The 23,192-nt window shown below is 43.0% G+C and overlaps 1 protein-coding gene across 2 annotated transcripts in view; it reads left to right on the top strand.

The window, feature by feature from the left end:
* The window catches only part of ADAMTS17 (ADAM metallopeptidase with thrombospondin type 1 motif 17), a 158,170-nt gene that overhangs the window by 120,498 nt on the left and 14,480 nt on the right, over positions 1 to 23,192 (top strand). For both annotated transcript variants that reach the window (XM_048317949.1, XM_048317948.1), the window contains 4 exons: positions 260 to 419; positions 2,343 to 2,478; positions 13,872 to 14,076; positions 18,106 to 18,258. In XM_048317949.1, coding sequence (XP_048173906.1) covers positions 260 to 419; positions 2,343 to 2,478; positions 13,872 to 14,076; positions 18,106 to 18,258 — 654 coding nt within the window. The remainder of the gene's footprint in view (positions 1 to 259; positions 420 to 2,342; positions 2,479 to 13,871; positions 14,077 to 18,105; positions 18,259 to 23,192) is intronic.

Genomic DNA, 23,192 nt, shown 5'->3' with positions numbered 1-23,192 from the left:
TGAATCCCAGGTTTAGGCACCCCTGTGACTGCTTTAAATAGTCACAAATCATAAGCAGTCCTTGCTGCTGCAGTTGCCCTGTTTTACCAGTACTGTTGTAATTTAAGTTTTCTAGCTAAAGATTTGGTTGCCTTTCACGAGGTATTTATATTTTAGGAATTTTTTCCTGTGCCAGCATTTCCAGCAGTGCTATCTCCACAGCCTGTTGGCTCTCCCAGCACAGTATGTTGCAACGGCCTCTCTTTTCCTGCCGAACCAGGTGCTGTTATTCCATGACCAGAATTATGGAATTCATTATGAATACACCATCCCTGTAAACTATACTGCTGAAAACAGAAGCGAGCCAGAAAAGCAACAGGATTCCTTGTACATCTGGACGCACAGCGGATGGGAAGGATGCAGTGTGCAGTGTGGAGGAGGTGGGGACACCGGGAAGCTTGGTGGGACTCCCTGTGTGGTGTTTGCAGGCTCCAGCCACAAGAGAGGTGCCAAGGCATGGTGGAAATTGGCCACGGAAATGGACGTTGCCATAACGAACTCTAAATGAGAGCTTATTCTCACCAGCTCTCCCAGCTCTTATCCCCATCCCCACAGTTAATTTCCAGCCAGCTTTTTGGCAGGGACACTACTCTGTCACCACAGGCTGGAGCTGCACCTGGATTCCTGCTGCACGGATGGCTCCAGGCGCTGTGTGCAGCCCCATGTCTCCAGCCCCCATCACATTCCTGGAGCAGTGTCTCCGCAGGTGTTCAGGCATGCTCAGGGAAAGGCACTTCCTTCCCCAGGGCTGGAGCAGGGCAGTGCTGCTGTGACAGCTCCTGGAGATTTGCATTGGATGCTCCCATGCTGGGTGGACGAGCCCAGGAGAACATGGCAAAGCTCCCTTCCCAGAGGATCCCTGCATGTGCCCATACAGATCTGCTGAAGCCCTGGGGGGAGTTGATGCTGTGAAAGCAGAGACTGGTTTGTCAGACACTGTCCATTGCATTTTCAGAGCTGGAAGAAGTAGGTTGTTCCCTGAGGTAAACCTACTTGGATCATTTCCAAGCATTCTGGGCAGTCTTTCTTCACCAGCAGACCCAGTTATTTATGATGTGACATGACAGAAGGAAAGAGTTCATCTTCGTATTTGCAGGCTCACTGCCCTCAGTGTGATGAAATTACAGGCTCACTGCCCTCAGTGCGATGAAATTACAGATTTTTTTCTGTAAATGGAACTCGCTTTAAAATAGACACTTTTACTCATGCATTAAAATAATAATTTTTAAGCCATTTAAGGAAGTTTGTTTGCAACTTTTCTGATTTTTGTTGTAAGACTTCTACATACTTGAATCAAATCAGTGTCTGCCAGCATGGCTCTCGCCAGTAGTAGCTTGATAATTGGTCTTTTACTTTGGTTGTCCAATGCTTTTACTACTTAACCAAGCTGAGAAGGGCCTTTCTCACTTCCATACAGACTTTTGCAAATTTTTTATTAACACAACATGAGTTGTTTTTTATTATCAGCTGCAGATTGTGAATAAACTCAATTTGATGCAGACTTGGGGTTAGAAAGCAAACCTGAGCAACCAAAATAATTAGCAGTTAGGCAAAGTCACACAGTGCAGGAGTGCCACTTTCTTTGTCACATCTGGTCACTGTCATGCTCCCTGTGGCACAGCTTTCCTGATGCCACTCAGTGGAAGGCTGAACCCTGAGGGCCACACTGGGTGAAAGAAACTCCTGATGCACAGTTGATGTGAGAAATGCTGACTCCTCCTGAGATGCCTCCTCCCAGCAAGCGTTTTAAAGCATTGTATCTGGAGGAGCAGAAGATGAGAAATAATTTATTTTGGTGGCTTTCATTTGTCTTTGTGAAATACAAACAAGCCCAGTTAATGACTCTTGAACCTCAGTCACTGCTTTTCATCCTGACTTTCTGCTTGGGGAGCAGCAGGAGGCTGTCCTGTCATTATCAGTCACTGGGCGTGTGAGGTCGTGTGGCTTCAGCACATCTGCCCGAGGTGATGACAGGGCACAGCTACCTGTGGAGGAGGAACCAGAAATGAAAACAAATTGTTTTCAAGCTCGTTTCCACATTAAACACTAGAAAGAGAAAGCCCAACTTGCTGCTCCTGTGAAATAGTCAATTGCATGATTATTGAGGAAAGATTTGTAGCTTTTCTGAAAAAAAAGCAACCCAAAACATGCCAGTACAAAAGTTAGGCAGAAGTGGAGAATAAGATTTCTTGCAGAGATGGTAGAGTACATTTGGTAGAGAGAGCAGAGGGCTCCAAGCTTTTGAGTTTTGGTTAATGAGTGGATGTGATTTTGTTCAGAGTTTTTTTTGATTTGGCTTGCAGGTGAGCGGAAAACCATCGTGTCCTGCACTCGGATCATTAACAAGACCATGACGCTGGTGAATGACAGTGACTGCCAGCGAGTGACCCGCCCTGAGCCCCAGGTCAGGAAATGTAACACACACCCCTGCCAGTCACGGTAAGGAGTTAAAAAACACTAAAAACCAATATCCTTTTCTTTCAGAAACTGCCCCTTTCCAAAGCCTCCATCTGGTGAACACAGTGAAAATGTCTCAAAGTATTGGGACACATTGTTAGCCACAGTAAGCAGCTGTAATACTCATTTCCTTTTGTTGAGCAGGTCAGATTTTCGTTACCTCAGACAAAGCCCATTTAATTTGTGGTCAGTAAGGCCAGATTCCATGCAGGCTGCCTTCATGCATTGTTTGGGGATGGTTTTCTTTTCCCCTTGGCTGCCTCCTGGGAGACAGAACAACTTACAGTATAAAGTTAGACAAGAGTACAGTGACCACATATCTAAACTTTTTTTTTTTTTTAATCAGCACAGAATGGGGTCTGATTAACTGTCAAACAGAACTACAAAAACCCTGAAGTCAAGAAATTAAATTATGATGAAACACATTTTAGATGCTTTCCTCCGTAAGGGTGCTTTTCTCCTCAGTAGTTATTAGAGATCTCTAAAAATAATAAAAATATCCCTTTTTAATTTGGCAAGCACTTTTGGCTGAATTAATTTTGATCTGTGTTGTATTAAAAAAAGACATTTCTGGCCAAAATGACAAAAGACAGGAGGGTAACTTAATTTGTTCTGTTTGTTTGCTAACAAAAAAGTTCACTTTTGCTCTGCAGTGATGTTTAGCATTGTAGAGAGGAATAGACACTCCAATTTTGATAGTAGTTAGAATAACACCAGGATCAGGGGTTTGATCCCTGTATGGGCCATTCACTTCAGAGTTTGACTCAATGATCCTTGTGGGTCCCTTCCAACTCAGAATATTCTGTGATAAAATAAATTTAAGATAAAACTGAACAATACCTTAAAAAACATCTTCAAACCAACCTTCTGGCTCCTGCATCTTGGATAATCAGAAAAGCCAGGGAAATGCACCTACAAAGCTAATCCTGCTAGCAGAAACAATGGGGGAAACAGCAAACAGCACACTTCCTTCTCATTAGACCTGCACTCTGATTAAAGTGCCCTGGAACAGAGAAATGCAGTGTCAGGTCATCCATCAATAAGGCTGGTTCAGGTTTCAGTTTCTGTCTGCACTGCCTGTTATTGCTGCTGCACAGTATTGGAGCTGTAGAGCTTTCAATACTGAAAGGTATAATGAGATACCCTCCTGGTGTGTAAGGAGAGCCAAAATCCCCGTGGCTTCAAGGAAACAACTGTCATTTCCATGACGAAGTTCAGTGAGGCTGGGATTTCTGTCATGTTACTCTCTCAGATTGAAACAAGAAGCATCTGCTTGCGTTGCTGCCCTGGCATGAAGTACTTCTCCCAGACCTTTTGGAAAGCTGTTGGGAGGAGACCAGAGTGAGCCCAGGCAGGTGTATGGAGGGGTTCCAGGTGGTAGAGATGAAAAAAAGCAGCTTAAAAAGTTCTGGAAGACATGGGCAGCTTCTGCTTTTACCAGCTGAGAGCAAGCACAGGAGGTCCTGGCCATGAGGTCTGTCACAGCCCTGAGACCCACAGTGTGCTCAGAGGGATCTCCGTGACCCTGAGCCCCTAGGGAAGTCTCTTTGGTGCCATTCCACCATGGCATTGCTGCCTGTCCAGGGCAGTGACAGTGAGTGAGGTTAAATCACACAAAACCTCCTGAGAAAGGATTACTCTGCTCTTGTACCCAGCCGGTGTTCCTTTGGGGAATTGTACCCAGCTCTTAATGTTATTCCAAGGTCTCTTTTCTTCTGTGTGGAGTCACCAAGCAGTTTATAGGCACAGTTTAGCACAGTTCTGCTCAGCTGCAATGAGCTCTGGCGCAGTGACACTCTCGTTGGCCCATTTTTTTCAGAGCAACGACAGCAGACAGTGAATGTGCTTAGAACCCGAAAAGGCCACAGAATCCTTGCTGATGATCTGATAGACCACACTCCCTCACTCCCTCCGTGTAGACTATGCTTTCACACTTAACATGCTTTTAACTGGAAACATTTTCAGAAGCACATTCTCTGTGCCTCTTTAGAATTTAAATTTCCACTTGCGTTTGCCCACCCAGACATTAGAAATGCATGCTTAGCATATTCTCTGACCAAGAACATCTTAAAGAAACCATTCTCTTTCACCATGTCAATGCTTTTTTTATGAGCCCTGAATTTGTTTTAGGGTTTCAAGTAAAATTATTGTAGCATCTTGTTACAGTAAGGTCCTTTCCCGTTTCCACTCAGACCTAAGCCCTTCACCTGAGTTCAGAAGAAGGAACAATGCTCTCCTTTCTCTATTGAACCTGCTCTGTTTTGTGCATTTTGAACTGCATTTGCACTTAGAATTTAAAAGAATCACCTTTCAGAGTATTTATCTCTAGAGAGGGGTCTTTTGGCCTGCACAGGACTGGGTCAGAGGACACTCAGTCTCTGTTTCACTTTTGGATGGGTTGTGTGATTTTAATTCACTATCCTACACTGTCCCTTTGTTTCCTCTCTTAATCCATGTATAACCTGAATTGCAAACTCTTTGGGATGGGGTGAGATCATATTGTTTGAGAGGAGGGAGAAGCTGTTGCTGTTGAGATTGTAGTAAAAATACAAAAATAATTACCCACATTTATAAAGTGATCAGGAGAAAAAAAGGGTATGTTATTAATAACAGTGTCTTTCTTCCCGCACAATCCCAAAGTGCTTTGTAAATTATATATCCCTTTGAACTTCAGCCACCTCTCAGGAGAGCCAAATAATGTAGGGCAGGGGACAGTACTTTCATGAGGCCAAGGAGATTGGAATTCTCCAACTGCAACCTAGCATCTGAGAAAAACAAAGCAGGATTTAAAACTTGATTGGATACACTGACATGTTTTAAAATTAAACGTCAGAGAAGAGAATTTTCTTAAGAGTTTTGTTGAAACTGGCAAAACTAAAAGAATCTTCCATTCTTTATTATTGTTACTCTTTCACCTTTTAAAAAAAAAAAGCCTCTTTTTCTTCCTATTTTATTTTGTATGTTCCTTGACCCTCTTTTTCCATTAAATTCTTTACAGCTTCCTTTCCTGTCCCAACTGCACCCTATTAGCACCTCTTTATTCTAATCCTTTGCCTAGCTCTTTAGATATTTTTTACAAAACCCCGCTGTAACCAGATGGAATCTGGATTCCTGCATGCGGCGCATATGGGTCGCTTCCAGCACGACGAGCACCAACCCAAATACACCGGCAGAGCCAGCCCTGGGGCTGGCACCAGGCTCAGAAATCACAGATCACATCAGCTGTTTTCACTGAAAACACAGCTCGGCCAGTGGCCACACACTTCTACATGCATGGTTGGGTCTGTGGCTATGAAACTGCTCCCCTCCAATGCAGGAAAAGGACCAAACCCACATGAAATTCCCCAACTGTTAGACTTGTAATGGACTGTGTGCAAACGCTGGTGATTTTTCTCCTCTTTGCTGTAAGAGATTTTAGGAGATCAGGGGCCTGCTGAATATTTGGTGTTCTTACATGGATGCTGAACAGCAGCATAAATGCCAGAAATCCCTGGCTGCATCTACAGAAAACCACAGGAGACCTTGAGGCCTTAGTTTTACTGTTTAGGACTTGAAAATATCTCCTGAGCCCAAGGGTTAGTTTTCTGCTACTACCAGCAGCATATCATAGACTCCTTTCTATAAACTGTGTTTTTTCCGCTGGCTCCTTCCCTCACTAGAAGGCTCTCCTGTGACCTTGCTGTTCATGTGAGTCAGAACCTTTTATTTCCAGCCTAAGTTACTCATTGTCATTTTTCAGCCTTTTTTTTGTGCATCAGCTCTGTTCCTTTTCTTACTGAGTATTTTCCCTCCCTTCTTCTCTGCCTTGGGCTATTTGCTGCAGAATACAACAAACCATTGGATCTCCTCCTTCCATCATTTTTCTGGGTGAAATCCATTACGTTAACTTCTTATTGCTTTCTTCATGGCTGCATCATATTTGTGGCTTACAGTCATTTGAGATGTTTTCCTCCTCATTTGTTTCATTGTATGACCCTTGCTTTAACACAGAAATGCTTGTTATTGGTCCCTGAGCACTCAGCCTTGCACTGTGTGCTGTTTATTTCCATCCTAGCTGTGTTATTGCAGTACTCAAGGTTATTCAGTTCTTCCTGTATGACATCCTAATCCTCTGAGGCATTGACACTGCTTCTAGGCTTTGTATTGTCAGCATTTTCCCCAATTTTTCAGCAATTTTCTTCTTTTTGTGCCAAGGTCATTAATGAGCATACTAAATTAGATCAAATGCAAGACAGACCTTTCAGGAAGCCCAGCTGATCTAAATTCCTTTCAGAGCTGATATTCCTTTGCAGCACTAAAGGTAGATGAGAGGCCAGCTCTCACCTCTCATATGAATTACACGATTATATATCCACGTTTCCTAGCATGTCACCAGTAAGCATTTCCCATGCAGCAAAAGGAGTTCTTCACCAAACAGATTAAATCTACCACATTTCCTTTGTCTGGAAAACCAGTTATTTTAGTCAGAGAAATGCAGCCAATGAGTTTTTGCCTGGAGGAACCTGTCTTGCATCCTTTTACCACTGTGTCCTTGATTATTGTTGCCCTCCAAATCGGCTCTAAAAGCTGGCACACTGCTGAGGTCAGCTCTGTGGTTACATGGATCACTTCCTTCCTTCTTTCTTCTCTTTCACTTTTCCATCCGTGGGCTGGAATCCAGCAACAAGCTCTCCAAGGGCTCACACACCACAACAGTGCCCACTGGGGAAAAATCAAGCCAGTTCTAAGAGTCAGTCAAGGCCCCAGTTGGCTCAGCACCTCAAAAACTTGTCCAAAGGCTGGGGAGTGCCAAAATAATGGTGCCTCAGTGTGTTGGTTGATAGTGCCCATTGCTTTGATTCCTGGTCTGATTTAAACTCATGGTGTGTATCCATATGACCCTGCTGACTGAGAGTTCCTCTAGACTTCACTATATCTCTGTGATAGTGCTCTGTTTAACAGCCCAAGAGTACAGAAATCAGAATAATACAGAAATCAGTCTGTCTCCCTGATTCTGGGCTGTTTGCACCCCATTTCTGTGTGTTCTCATCACAGGTAGATGGGGAGTGAAACAATTTCAGATTTATTTTGTGAAGTGGTAGTCTTGCAAATACTAGAATTTGGGGGGAACAATATGATGGAAAACTCTTTGAGAATGTCAGCAAATTACACAAAGAGCTGTATAGAAATTGCACTAAACTGGAGGCATGTGGGTATTTGTTATCTGAAGGGACTGAGCTGAACATTTAATGGCTCCAAATAGGTCAGTCCTTTCATTTATGCGGTCAGGCTCTTTTGGAGCCTGTACAAATGTTTATCATGCATAAGGTTCAAAGCCAACAGGTTCAAACCCTTGTCTGTGCCTTGTGCTGAGAAGTATCTTCGATGTGCCTTGGATTTGGTTACATGAAAAAAAAGAAAAGAAGGAACAGCCGTGGGGAGGGTTTCATTTTAGCCTGGAAATCTGGCATAAATAGTAATGTTAGCACCCTCTGATCCAAGGAGGCACCACGTAAGAGCTCATTTTGAAGTACTTCCCAAAGCTGGATTTGGGATCTCCAGAATCAGCTTGAGCTTAATGAATTTGCCAGGACTGTGCTGGAGCGGCTGGAGCAGGGAGTGCTGCGCTCTGGTGGCAGCTCCTCGGGGACGCTGCCTGCAGCAGGGCTCCCACGGGCCTTGCGGGAGCAAAAGCCAAAATTCTGCAGAGTAGAAAGCCTGAGACACTCCTGGGCACCTTTATGAGGGGTGGCTGATGTCCTGCTGTGGGCGTGTCAGATGGTGGTGATCCCCATCCACCAAAGGGAGACAAAAACTCCTGTGCTCCAGGTGGTAGGCAGGTCATCAAGTACCAATCAGTGGCTAATTAGCCACTGAAAGACAGTTTGCTAGTATCTTCCAGCAAATCCAGCAATTCAACTCAATGGAGCAGTTCTGGGAGAGAAGGCTGGGGAACACAGTGTAGAATGAAAAGTGCTCACTGACTGCTGCTAAATCAATCCAAGATGACTTGCTAGAGCAGGAGCTAATTTGGCATTAATTTTCACATGGAGTCATGAGACAGGTGTCTTAGCTTTGGTGTAAACACCCAGGCTGGCTTACATCATGTTCTTTCCCAGTGCAGTGTTTGACTCAACAACCTTGTAGTTGACCATTGCCTTGTTTTAAAATGTTAAATGATCTGTGCTGCTTTGTTTTGAGGCTCTTCAGGCCAAGTGCAGTTCTAACCCACAGAAGAGGATTAGCAGGATAATCTAGCAAAATATTTAATTGTGAAATCCATTCCTCCTGCTGCCTGCTATAATTATCTTCACAGTTTGCATCCTGTGATGGGAGCTGAGAAAAAGGCACTGCTTTTTCTGGAAAGGCAGGAATGGAGCTGAAAACCAGTTGCCCCATTAAAGCTACACTAGCCATGAAGGTGGGTAGGGGAAACTCACTGTGGAGGAGCTCTGAGAGTGCTGAAATTCTGTCTTTTGGTGTAGTGGGGCAGCTGCCAGCAAGCAGGACACCCCCTCACACACCAACCCCACACTGAGCCCTACAAAACCGAGAGATCTGCTCATTTCGGGAAGGAGGAGAGGGAATACAATGGCTTCCATTTAAAAAAAGAATTTCCCAAGGCATATGTAAGTTCTAAAACATTGTTCCATGGCTGATCTTACTGGCGGGAAATTGAAAAAAAAAAAAAAAAAAAAGCTGTCAAAATGATAATCACTAAAGAAAAAAAGAAATCTGTGTGAGTAAAAGCTGGCAAGTCTGTTAGCAGAATGACTACTGTACTGGAAAATTACTGAGCACTGTTTATAAAAGCAATCAGACAGGAATGTTAGTCTTGGAGTCCTACTTTCGACATCAGCAGCTGTATTATTCTACTAGATTCCTGGTACTTTTCTCCAAAAAAAAAAAAAAGCCTTCTAGTGACTGGGTGTGGCACAACCTGTTCCCAAAAGACAAGATTCACCTGATTGTTTTGAATCCCGTTTAGCAGAGAGGTGGTAGAGAGCTTCAGGAGTGTGTGGGGAGAGGACAATCCAATAGCAGAGTGTGTGTGTTTCATGGAAAACACAATTCCATTTGTAAAGAGAGTTTTCTTCTACATAGTCGAGCATGAGCTTAGTTTGACAGCTCTAAGCAAAGTATATCTGTCAGTTCCACATGACTGATTCTCAGAAATCTTTTCCAATTCTCTGTGCTAAAATTATCCAATGTGAAATCCTGGCCCTGCTGAAAGTTGTTCTGACTTTTGCTTAAATCAGTAGAGCCACAGTTTCAACCGGGTGCCCCAGAAAACTAAGAGTGACTTAGACAGGATTTTGCATCACAAACTGGTGCTAAAGACAACCAGGGCTAACTGGGTATGGAGTTATCCTTGCCTGTACATTAAACTAAAAGGTATTCAATAAAATTTATTGGAAATAGAACCCTCAGATTACAGAGCTTTAGATATGTTTCTGTCACAAGGACTTTTTCAGACTTGTTTTGTAGGAAACTTCCTCTGATGCTTTATTCGACAGTAGTACAGGCTCTGGTTGTAGTTACGAGCCAGCTCTAAAAAAAATAGGTTTAATAACAGAAAAAATATGTTATTGCAAACATGTCTTTGTCTATTACTGTGAAAGCAGGGAAATAAATATCATTGTAGTATTGGGAAGGGAACAACAGTATCCTGTAGGTAGTGAGGGGATGTGTGAACATGGCATGTGTAGTTAGTGGAAGAGAACTCACTGTTCTTCTGCAGGGCTCAAGGCAGAAACAACCAGGTGAAATTTAATGGGCTGCAATATCTACCCCAGAAGATGTAATGGCTTTATGTTATAAGAGGCTGCAAATCTCTGAAAAATGACCTCATGTCTTTTGATTGCACTCCCTTACCCCCATCCTTCAGCCTTGATCCATTTTATCCTCCTAACATTTTTTTCCCAAATATTTCGCTACAAGCCCTCATTTGGAGACATTCATCTCCCCTGGGTTTATGGATATAGTGCTGTAGACAACTTCTTTTTCCTAGAAAATGTGAGAGTCTTAGGGAAGTAGGTAGAGTAGATAATTCAAGGTTAATAACCAATCCAGACCATAGAAAGATCAAATGATGAACTGAATCTCCAAAAGATATTTCAAGTTTGCTCCAGGGGCCTGCCAGATGAGTGTTGCCAAAGCAGATTAGAAGAACTCCCAAATCCTCAGAAGGGATACTGAGAGGTCAGAGGTTGAGGAAGACTCAGAAGACAAAGATTTAGAGCAGCCCTCTCAGATTGCATGTCCTGCCCATCCCAGCTTTTTGATGCTTTTGAAAATCACACCCTTCTGGGCATATTTTAGCTAGAAAGACAGCCACTGTCTGGGGGAAAATCTCTGCTTAAAAGCTCATCACTTTCTTCCTGAATCTAGCCACCAGCAGGGATCACTTAACTCTTGAATCTTCTGTAGAGGTAAGATTACCAAAAATAATACCAGGGATAAAGCCATCCCTGTGGTTGTGAGAAGGATGAGTGTGTTTGTCACGTAAATCAGTGCTTGTTGGCAAAATGAGAGGCTCTCCAGGGATTCCAGCTGGAGCACTCCCATGGCCCCACAGGAGATAGGTTATAACCTGGGAGGGAAAGACCAAACTGAAAAGAACTCTGGTGTCAAGCAATCCCTAAGATCAGTTTACAGGCTTAAAATGTAACTGGAAGCCAAATGCTTTCTATGATATACACAGGGCTTAGTGTACAGCAGTTAATTGGCTTAGTTAATAATACAGAACCAGCCTGGGGTTTGGAGTTCCTTTTGACATTGTCATAAAAAAAATACTTACCCTTTTTTAAAAAATCACCCTCTAAGTAGGTCTTGTTGTTAAACACACTCAGGTGTGTTCAGAAGGTGTAATGACAGTGTAGAGACAAGCATCTGCCTGTGGTGTAATTTAATAGTAACTATAAGGTGATACTATTTGTACATTACATTTTTCTCCCCTGTGTGTATAGTACTTACATATAGTAACTCTGCTAGTATCTTGCTGCAAATTCCTTCCAAAAATTTGAAACTGGCAGGAATTTTCATCTTTAAGCACTTTATCCATGAATCCCTTGTCTTTCCACGTTGGTTGTGAATGTTGTTGAAATACAGTTGCAGTGATCCTGTGTGTTACAGGCACTAAAACAGTATTTTCAGCTGCCTGTGGAGGAGTTTTTGGGGAGCTGTGGGTGTTCAGGGCACTGCCAGGACTGCACATAAGACTCACCTTTACTTGTTTGCCAGATTGTTTTTACAAGCCATTGATCCAAGCAGATTTCACTGAGAGGGTGAAGTTTTGAGGTCAAAGTGATCAACCCCTCGGTGCCTTTGAAAATAACCTACTTTACTCATATTATTATTATTCAGACATTTAATGTCACTTGTGTCCTGGATGTGAAAGTAAAACCACCAGTTCAAAATAGCCTTTAATTTCTAAGTATTTCAACTGTCACAGGCAGGGCAGAGTGGGCTGTGAGGTTTCAGAGATCCCTTACAGCATTGCCCCACCTGATTTGTAACCACAGGATTGGGATCGGGGGTGGACACAGTGGATGGTGGCTGATGCTGACCACCCCAAAGAAAAAGCTGGAGATTGTGTTTTCACCGCAAACACAACTTTGTATTGGTACCCTGGGTTTCAGCTCTTGCCCTATGCAATCATTCTTCTCCTGATGATGATAACACTTGTTTTTTCTGTGCTAATTTTCTAGTTACACTCTATCATGGCTGTGCTGGTACTGACTAGAAACCACCAAACAGGTAGAAACCAGGTGATTTCTCCCCTCCCCGAGAGCAACAAACAAAAAAATTAAAAAGGAATTTTCCTTCCTGAAAGGAAAGCCATAACCTTGCTTCTTAAGGCGTCTTGGAAATAGCTGGCATGCTGTGTGCTGCCCATCCTAAATGCAAGCTCAGAGACAGCCTCTGCCAAGAATGTATTTTTATCTTTCTTCTTTGCTTTCAGCCCCTTTCCCTTTTTCTTTTGCCAGTAGCTGTAGATCACAGTGAGAGCCCAGTGCTGAAGTGAATATTAGCTGAGTGGAGCCTGGACAGAACCCTTTCCCAGCCCTGTGACTCACATTCAGCTCATAAAGCACAGTCATTTCATCCCTTCCAGGCTTTTGTCAAGAGCTTCCTTCACCCAGATGGATAATTCCCTCCACGTTTAATCCAACAGGGTAGAGCCCAGCTGATACCAAGGGGGCCTGGCTATTAATTTTCATGAATACTGATTTCTGCACTTCAGGGCTATTTTTGTCAGCCTTTCAGCCCAGTATTTGATTTCCCAGCTGACATTTTCCCATTCCATAAGAGAAATACCAAGCCCAGGGCCATGGAGATGCACCAAAACTGCAGTCTGAAGAAACAGGTTTGGTGTCTCGCTGGCTGTTTTAGCCAACAGAAATTCACAGATGTGTCAGTCAACTGCTTTAATGCACAGGAACATTTGATCAGGGCCCTGTTCCACAAAAGACAGGTGGCCAGTCTGCCCAGTCCTGCGCAAACCAAATGGCTTCCGCCTTCTCTGTCAGCACAGTCATCAGTGCTGTCACACCAGTCATGGCATTTACAAATTAATTCATGACAGTTGCAGCACGTGAAGATGTTTCTACAAATGGTGCTGAATTGATTTTCCCCCCTTCAGGAATGGGAAGATAGGAAACAGTTGTTTTGATTCGTTTCAGAGAAGTTACACAATGGCTTCAAAAGAAATGTGGGGAATAAGTTTCTCTACCTGGGTTACAGGAGCCTCCAGCAGAATGAAATAGTAATTCTCAGCAGACCTGTTTTTGAGAAGTCTTGTTTGGGCCACTTACCATAATAGACAGCCATTGGGTGACAAGTAAAAGATTCATGGTATAGGGATACTAATCTGGATGACAGTCCTAAATAACAGGCTAGAAGGTCAATTGCCTGGTGAGAAAGGCATGAGAGCCTTCCGGTGCTCAGTGACTGCCCAGCTATTGCTCCAGTCCCTCACTCCATCTAGGAATGCCTGTAATTACAGAGAACATGCTCCTCACTGACAGATTGCAGGAAGCTAAAGATCGATGCTGCTTGTCTTTTAGAAAAAACGCCCTTCCCTCCATCCCTCCTCCTTCAGATCCTTCTTAGACACTTTATTCACTGCCTTGTAGTCCTGCTCTGGTGCTTCCAGCAGTTGCTGCAGTCAGTGGAGCTGGAAGTCAGAAGGGAATATTCACTTGCATACTGACACACCAGCTTTACACACTTCAGCTCCCAAAGAGGATCAGTGAGCTCAGGGTGATGACAACACAGCACCATCAAAGCACCCACAAATCCAGGAAGACCTGCCCATTTCTCACTGGGTTTAAATGAAGCATAATGTTTTATCCCAACAGTTTGCTAACATTTATCCTCTGGCTCCTTCCCAGGTGGGTGACTGGCCATTGGAGTCCCTGCTCTGCCACCTGTGAGAAGGGTGTCCAGCACCGGGAGGTCACTTGTGTTTACCAGCTGCAGAACGGCACCTATGTCAACACCAGGGATCTTTACTGCCTGGGCAACAAACCAGCCATGGTGCAGAGCTGTGAGGGACGGGACTGCCTGTCCGTCTGGGAAGCATCAGAGTGGTCAAAGGTAGGAACTTCACCCAAGGAAGAAGCCAGACTGCTCAGAGCTCTGGATGCATTGGCCTTAATCCATGGTTCTCATGGTCAACATCCTTGCAGCACTGGAGCACTGGGCAGGACTCTCATCTGTTGAGATGAGCAGTGAGGAGCTGAGGTTTGGTTTCCAGACTAGATGAATTAGTAAGACAGGGTTTAGATATGCTCTAGTGACTATATCTTTCCATCTGAAAACTGACCAAGAAGGAAAAATGTTTCACTGACCTGAGGCCAGAAGTGTAGTAACCCAGTAGGGCTTCTGGCTTCATTTAAATGTGGTATGAACAAATACCAGGCTTATCAAGCATGTGCATGTTACCGAGAATGTACAGTTTTGGGCCCTATCCAGCCTTATTTTGTGTAATTCCAAGAACGTGAAAAAGCTGGTTATACTTTGTATAAAAGGTGCATCTCCGAGTAGTTGCAGAGTTAAGAAATTTTTCCCAAGAGTTACGAATGCATTTCTGATGTAAATAATGTGTGGCCTAGACAGGTGCCCTGTGTTTTGTTTAGCAGCAGAGTGATCTGAGAATGTGCCTGCAGTTCATGACTAGGACTCAGCTAGTACAGGGCAACTTTGTCTGAACCCTGTGAGTAACAGTCCTTACAGGATGCCTATGCTCGCTTTGATATTGTATTTGTTAGGCTCACCTGAGTGATGAGATCCTTTCACTCTGGGTGCAGGGTTGCAGCTCTACCAGCCTCATTCCAGCCTGGCTGTCCAGGAACAGCCCTTTCTGTGGGAAGAATTCCTCATTATTCACCTCTATTTGAAACAGGGAGCTCCTGTTCAAAACGTTGTCAAAGAGCTTTTGCTAAATATTATTGTTAGACATGTGCTTAGAAGTCACAGAAGCTCAGGATAGGAAAGATCCTAAGGAACAGTGTCTCCTCACAAACACAATGGGATTTCATTGTGCACCTCCTGGACCGGAAATCTTAGTTTGGCAAGAGAGATGATGGTTAAGTGAGAGCAGTGTTCCCTTTCAGTGGGGTGCTGGATCTGTTCACTGGTGCATGAGTTCTTTCACTACAAAAGATGTGCAGAGACACGTAGTAAGTTTTCTGATAGGTCTTCTGTGTGTCATTCCCCTTTCAGATGATGCCCTCTTTATTTCTTATAGCTAAACCAGCTGAACTGTTTATAGCTGAGATTAGGGTGCAATTCCTACCTGGTTTACATGTGGATTTTTTACTTGAGTCTTTTGTTAACAATCCCTGGTACTTCTCTCTCCCTTTTATGAGAGTAAGTCAAGTTACGGATCAGTGGAAATCTTCCATATCCGTGACCATGTAACTCCTTTGCAAATACACAGCATTTTTAGATAATTTTTTCAATAGCTGGTTTACTTTTCCTTTGATACATTTATTTACTTTTGTTGCATCTGTAACTGTGCACTTGTGATTTTAAATTTGTTATTCTGGCCCATTTCTGCTGTTATGAAGCACAGTTGACTCCAGGACATGTTTGATGCTCTGCCAGTGTGAACCCTTCTCACACCTAGGACTTTCTTCAGTGGTAATCACTTTATTGCTTAGCATTTTAATCTCATGTTGTGGAATAAATATCCCTGTAATTGTATCATTTTATCAATCAATTTTCTGATCTATTTTTTTTAACTTCTTCCTTATACAACACAGTTGACTGCACTGATGTCTGGTCCCTGGTCAAAAATGTGTGTTTTCACAGTAAATTCCAATGCAATCTTCATTGTGGTAAAAATTAAGTTCCCCTTGTATTGCCAAACACTTGAGATTGTTTTGGACAAAGTACCGTTCAACCCATTTTGAATGATAAAAATAGAGACTGTCAGGAGAAGGTGAATGTTTCTACTGTTAGAGAGCTAGAGTGAAAAAAAATATGGATTTCCTTCAGATAAAGGAGTTGTGTCTTAACTGCAAGTTGTGTTGCTCCATTGCAAAGCCTCATGGGATTTGCCAAAGTAATTTGTTAATAATATAAGACTTAATGACCTCAAGTGGACACACAGAAAATGGGCATATTAATTTGTGGACTCTCTTTAAAATCTATATATTAAGAAATTCTTCATGAAAACAGATGACTTGAGGAAAGGAAAAAAACTCCTAAAGAGGGTGATTTATATATGACCACCAAAGATTTGTTGGAAACCTTCTTGCTCATGCTGTTTTGTCTAGGAAAGTATATGCAGTATTAATCTGTGAATGACTTAAAAGCTGTGGGAAGAACAAACAGTTGGTGTTTTTCCCAGACTTGCTTGTAAAACCCACCTAGAGATTTCTCCTACTGTGAAAAATACTCCCACTTCAGCTTGATTTACTTCGAGTAAATTGGACCGTTACAAAGATTTTTATATATTGTGCTTTGTAGTCTGAGATGAACGAGTGCAACCTTGAGGAGTCCAGCCGGGGGCCTGAGGAAAATGATACATAGTTTGGGAAAGTCTATCCAACTTGGGGCAAATTCATGGCTTTAAGGTACCATTTAGGGAGCTCCAGCCTGGGATCTCCGGCAAGCCTTGCACTCTGAGCAGTCCAGCAAAGCATTTTGTGGAATTCTGCAAAGCTGGGAAGAATTTATCCCCGTGTCTTGCACAGCTATACATTGTGCTCCTTACAAAGATGTTACATCCGTAAGGGGGTCACACCATGAGCAGCCCACAGTAAATTAAGTGGAAGGTTTCCCAGATTTTCAAGAAGTCACTTTGTAGTGCTGTGAAGTATTTAAAGGCATGTCTATTTGCTTGCCAGCTCATAAACGCTTGTCATTCACGTCCTTAACAAGGCCAGCAGGTCAGAACTGCCTGGATTGTGTTTTTAAGACAGTTAGACAGGCATGCTGAGATTTGTCCATTTGATGTAATTTATATCAAGCTGATGCTTGTATCCAGCATAGACCCCCTGGATGGAGAAGCTTCTTGGAACACGTTCAAAAGACCTCACAGAATATCTCATATCTTCACTATTTATTCAGTGTCACATCAACTGTCTTTTCCCTGCTGGCCCCCTGAAGGGGAGAACTTGACATGCCAGAGGAGGTTAGTTTTTATCTCAGCTGGTACATAGATCATTTTTCCACCCACCTGTCCCCAGCGGCTCTGCAAGACAATTTCTCACTCTTAACCACTGCAGTGGCATGAGAATGAGGAGCAGGCAGACTGGCTGTGCTCAGGGCTCATGACAAGAACTCAGGTGGCCGTGACAGCAGACCTGGTGCTCTATGACCGAACTGGTTATTGAAAGCAGAAATTTGGATTCAGTTCATGCCAGTGTCCTTTTCCCACCTTGTACAGCCAAGAAAATCAAGACGAATTCTCCATTAAACAAGAATTTCCAACCATTGGCAAAGATAACAAGTGAGTGGCCGGATATCCCTGCTCTTTAGGTGCTAATTCCATAGAGCCCAGGCACAAAACCAGTTGTGGATAATTTGTGCTCACACAGTAAATGTCTGTTAAGAGTTTTTCAGAATTAAGATAGCAATGAGCATTTGGCAAATCAAAAAGTGAAGGTGATGTGTGTGTTTCACATTAGAACATGTGTGAGAACTGTGACTTTGCCGTGATATTTACAAACTGTGCTACAGAAACATGTTTGTAACAGTGGTCTCATGCTACTGTCATTTAAAATTGCATTTAACACCTCATGCTGTATCTCACGATACATGAAGGGATGTGGCAGTTCTGTATAGATCTGAGTGTGTCCATCTTCAGCATGAATGAGGAGCTCTTCAACACAAGATTTAGTGGCATCAGTTCTAGCAAAAAGCCAGCTAGCATTTTTCAAAGAAGGTTGATTTTCAGAATTGCCATTTTTCATAAGTAAAGTATTTTGCAAGCAGTCATCATGCTTTTCAAATTACTCATGTATGAGTGGCTTAGATTATTGTAATAAAATCTTACGGATTACAATTTTCCTCAGTGTTCATAACCCCAGCTTTTCCTCTGAGCTGTGTTACCAACATAAAAGCTATCATTTCTAAGTACCATGTAACAAAAACCAAACCCCTGGTTTTTTGCAGTGCTCAGCAGACTGTGGCAGGGGTATTCAGAAAAGAACAGTGACGTGCACAAACTCCCAAGGCAAATGTGATGCAGCCACCAGGCCGAGAGATGAGGAGGAGTGCGAGGATCACACAGGCTGTTATGAATGGAAAACAGGAGACTGGTCCAAGGTAACAGCGAATACTTCGTGGTGTTTTCTTTCTGAGAGCGAAGATGCTCAGGGTGCTGAGCTCCCATGTGCTGTCTGCATTAATTTGCAGTTTAAGTATTTAGGAAACAAAGGTTTAATTGGTTTTCAGGGTAGTCTGGGACCTACACACATAGTCCAGTCCTAGACTCATTCCAGCCACCTGAAATAAAAGAAAGGCTTGAGTTTAAAGGCAGAGTCAAAACCATCAGTCCCTTCCTCAGGGCTGGAGCTTACCTTCACTTAGGCCTGTCTGAACTTTGTTTCTCCAGTGACATCAGTGGAATTAATTCCTGAATGCAGTGGATTAAACCAGAGCAGAGTCTGCTCTGCATTTGCATTCTGATCTTAAAGTAATATGAGGTTTTGCTTGGGAAGGAGACCTGGCAGTGTGAGAAACTCAACCCTTGTCAGTGTTGTTCAGAAAGCATCCTTTACATTACTGACTTTGTGTTTGCATAAGGGACTAAAATTTCCCAGCAATATTATATTCAAGTTTGGTTTTATCTTATCTTTCTAACTGTGCTGTTCTTTAAACAGAAAACCTACTTTGTGTTCTGGAATGTACAGCATGTGTAGAAACCACTGGGATACAGTAGTTGCACTTTGCTTTCCAAAAACCCAAACTCCAGCAAGCAAAATCCAGTGAAGCAGAGGCCCAGGATGGGCAAATTGGCTTATCTGTGATTGCATTTTTTTTTGGAATTACAATTTTGTATATACCCTGTCATAAATACGTGCATTTAATGGTGTCAGTGCTGGAGAATGCAGGAAGAACCTGCCACATACAGAGTGTCTGTATTTGTGCTGAGCCAGGAATTTATGTCACAAGATGTTTACAGTATTGAACATTATTTTATTCATAACCTGGCACTCTAAAGTCTGTGCAAGCTGGCCAAAACAAACAGTCCCCATGTGTTAACAGGTGAAATAACATTATTTATTTAGTTATTTATTTGTGGAATACTAAAACATTTTGGCATGCAAACAGGATTCTCTTGATAGGGAGGAATATGAAATAATTGTGTATTCACCGATTACATGGATTGGAAGTTCAGTGTTGTGTGAACAGTTCCAATCTGATAAAGATGTTGGCTCACTGCTGGGAGGGCTGCAATCCTACATGGGTCACAGTAAACAGTGTTGTTGATGGGTTTAGTGTCTGCATGTGAGCAGGGCAGGATCAGTGCAAAATCTCTTGTTATTTGTGATTCTTAACTCAGGAGCAGGATCATCCATGTGCAGGAGGGCGCAAAAGCTTGTGTGCTGCATATGTGGCCTGCTTCTGTCTTCAGGGAGCTTGTGCCAGTGCTCTGCTTCCCAGGAATTTCACCCTGTGTGAGTCCAGCAGGATGTTCTTGGACTTAGATTTGGTTTATAATGAGCATTTAAAATTCTAGACATATTGGTTAATTCTGACTGGACACTTAGGTCACACAATTAGATTCTTACTCCCTGAGCAGAGGGGTAGAGATTGCTAGAAAAGGGTAGGTGCAATTCTTAGAAGAAAATGTATTGTTCCAGAAACCCAGATAGCTGAAATGTTTGGTGTGGAATTCAATTCTTCACAAATCCTGAGTGAAGGATTTTCATCATGAGGATCCAGAAGCTTTAATACAGGGCTTGGACTTAGGAGGGGAGCCTTTACAGCTATCAGCAACTCTGGCTTAAAACAGTTCCTCCTTTAAGGAGAAACACAATTTCTGTAGCCATTAGATTATAGTGAACTCTTCGAAATTCATTCTTCCAGGGCAAAATTCCACTATAAAGCATTTGTTCCCAACCCTTTAAAAGTCACTGTGAGAGAGCTTTGTGCTAAGACGGAAACTTTTTCTGTTAATACAGATTGATCTCAGAACAAGCAACAACTTTATGCAATTAATGTGTTGTGCATTTGTTGCTTATTGTTGAGAACCATCAGGGAAGCACTATTTAACTAACAGTGGTAATTATCACAGATTAAAATAATGGGCTTTGATGCTTTATGTGCAAACAGCTTGCCTGGTGACTTGGCCTCTGATCCTTAATTTCCCAAACCAAGATCCTCTTTGAAGATGCTGGGAAGTCATGTACGAGAGGGGGAAAACCTCATTTTAAAAGTCAAATCCAGATACAACTTGTAAACAGAGCAGGCTGTTTGGGTGGTATGACAGTGTTACTTTTGTGTTAGTAGTGGCAGTATTTGTAGAATACACGGATTCCATGTATGAGATGGATCAGCTCCCTAAGGAGCTCCCAGCAGCAGTAAAACCTCCACACCTACCCCAGACAAGTTGTGATTTTAAGTTCTCAGCCCCAGTGTAGAAGAGGTGAGGGCTGAAAACAAGGCCATGCTGGTCTGAGACCTGCACCCACCAGCCAAACCTCATCCACTGGCCTTAGCAACAGCTCTGTAGCTGTTTTCCATGCTTGAAAGAGGAGGGATTTTATCCCGTTTTCTGTCAGGTTTATTTGCAGCTGGTCCTTGCTGTGTCCTGTAGCTGTGGAAAGCATTTGGAGCTAACTGAGCAGATTCAGCAGCACAGTCCTGGCTGTCATGTTTGTATATTCTTAATATATTTGCAGCATGTTTCAAGTGTTGCACAAGGAACTGATATATCCAGTTCACTTTGCAAGCACATAAGGCCAGGTTTGTAAAGTTATTTTAAATGGCTCTGAGTTTGCCTTTGTTAGCCCAGTGCTTGATTAACAGACTGTACTGGAAGTCTAAGGACAGAGAGTTGTTCTGTTACTAGACCTCCATTACCACTGCTACTAAGCTTGCAGCTTCTCTGCACTGCTGCCGCTTCTTTTTTAAACCTGTTATCTTAAAGGGATATAATTATTTTTAGCATTTAACTCAGCATTGGTGTTACAAGTTTCGTAACTAAACTGTTCCCGGCACCAGAGTCTTCAAACCTAATAGAAAGATGAATTGCACAATGTAAGACCCACTGAAGTTAACACTGAAGGTGTTAACTTGAAATAATTTTTTATTTTTGCCTGGATTCTTCAGAATTGCAATTCATTATATCATCCTTTTTTATACATGATGCAATATACAAAAGGGAGTCCAAGCCTTCTCCCATTCAGTCGTTTCTTCCAAGAGGAAGTTCCACATCCAGTTTGCATTCAGTTAAAGAAACAAACATCTCATACACTCGTTCTACTTTCAAATAGTTCCTCCTTGTTTGAAATCCGAGCTCTTAAATGTTCTAGCGCTGGAAGCATTTTTACATTTTTGTTGTAGTTGTGCTGGTCAGAGGAACAAACACAGGTTGCTCAGTTTCCCAACACTTGCCTCAGACTCCCAGACTGCTGAAAATGTGCCTCTTGATGCTTTAGCAAGACAGTAGTTCATTCTTTCATGATGAATTATATTTTTGCTGACAAACTTTACATCGAGGATTACATTCCTGTGAGGAGCGCGGGCAGCCCATGAACAGAGCATGTCTTTATGTGTGTGGCTCTTTGGGGAGCTGAGCAGGACACACAGCCCAGCTCCACACCATTCCCTGCTCCAGGCTGCACTGGAAGGAGCAGCTGCAGGACTTGGACTTCACATTGGAGTCACTGGAAACGTGTCCCAGATGATGCGGGGGAGCTGGAGGTGTTGGCGAGCTCTGGTGGTGACACAGATCTTGTGCTTGAAGGTGAGCAGCTCCAGGGGCTGCTTTTTAGCCACCCAAGGCTCCCCCCCTGTCCTCAGGTCTCTCCCCTTCTGCTTCAGCAGTAAAGTGGCAGGAAAAGATGGCCCAGGGCAGACCTTATTGCTCTCCACAACCAACTCAAAGCAGGTTGTGTTGAGGTGAGGGTCAGACTCTTCTCCCAGACAACCAGAGATAGGACAAGGGAGGTTCAGGTTGGATATTAGGAAGATACTAATCACTGAAAGAGTGGTTAAGCATTGGAACAGGCTCCCCAGGGAAGTAGTGGAGTCACCATCCCTGGAAATGTTCAAAAAACAAGCAGATGTGGCACTCGGTGCTGTGGTTTAGTGGGCAAGGTGTTGTTTGGTCAGAGGTTGTACTTGAGCTTGGAGGTCTTTTCCAACCTTAGTAATTCTTTAACTCTCTGCAGGCCAAGGCTATATTTTTTGAGTTCCTTTCCTCCAGTTGTCCTTTGGACTCTTCTAAGGTATGATTGAGGAGGCAAAGTTATATAGCAGGAGCAATTCTCCACAAGATTTTTATGGTTTGTTTTTTTTTTATTTCCAGTTTTACTTAATTGTTTCTCTATTTTATGTGCCTCAAATTCTGTCCTGACTGAAGTTCTGTTATTTGGAGCCAATAGCACAGAATGGTTCAGGGCTCCCAGTTTCATTTTTTTGACTGTTCTCCATTTCACTGGTGTTATATCAAGGAAGGTGGAATTACAAGCCAGATACACAGTCTCCATCATTAGCTCTGACTTTCACAAGGGGCATTTTCAGCTCTGTGCGTGGAAGTTTAAGTATGCAACTTCTGTCCCTCAGGCAACAATTTAGCTCATTAACCTATTATATTACCTGGCCCAGTGAAAAAAATTTTACAAGAAGAAAGACACATAGAGGCCTTGTAGCATGTTGGCTTTGCTGTATTTTTTTCTTTGCAGTTACAGTAGGTGCTCTGTAAATACTAAGGCCTGTATTAATCTCAGATAACCCAATGTAAATCCAGGGTAACTGTCTTTCATTCTTCCCTACAAGCTACTGGCCATGGGCCAAGGATCTCACTCAGCACAGTGGGTCAGGTATCAGTCTCTCTTACATTAGGGTAAACCCAAATTAATTCAGGCACTTGAGTTAATGCCGGTTTATGCCAATGCCATGCAGAGCAGGATCTGACCTAAGGGACTGTGCAGAATCTTTGGGTCTTGGGTAGGAACCGTCACAGATTCATGCTCTCAGGAGAAAGGAAATACATGACACGTCAAGCTGGGCTTGAACTGGCAGAGAAA

The sequence above is a fragment of the Corvus hawaiiensis genome, chromosome 13 (genome assembly GCF_020740725.1).
Source record: "Corvus hawaiiensis isolate bCorHaw1 chromosome 13, bCorHaw1.pri.cur, whole genome shotgun sequence".
In the NCBI taxonomy this organism is placed as follows: domain Eukaryota; kingdom Metazoa; phylum Chordata; class Aves; order Passeriformes; family Corvidae; genus Corvus; species Corvus hawaiiensis.
This window is presented reverse-complemented; position numbering and strand designations above follow the sequence as displayed.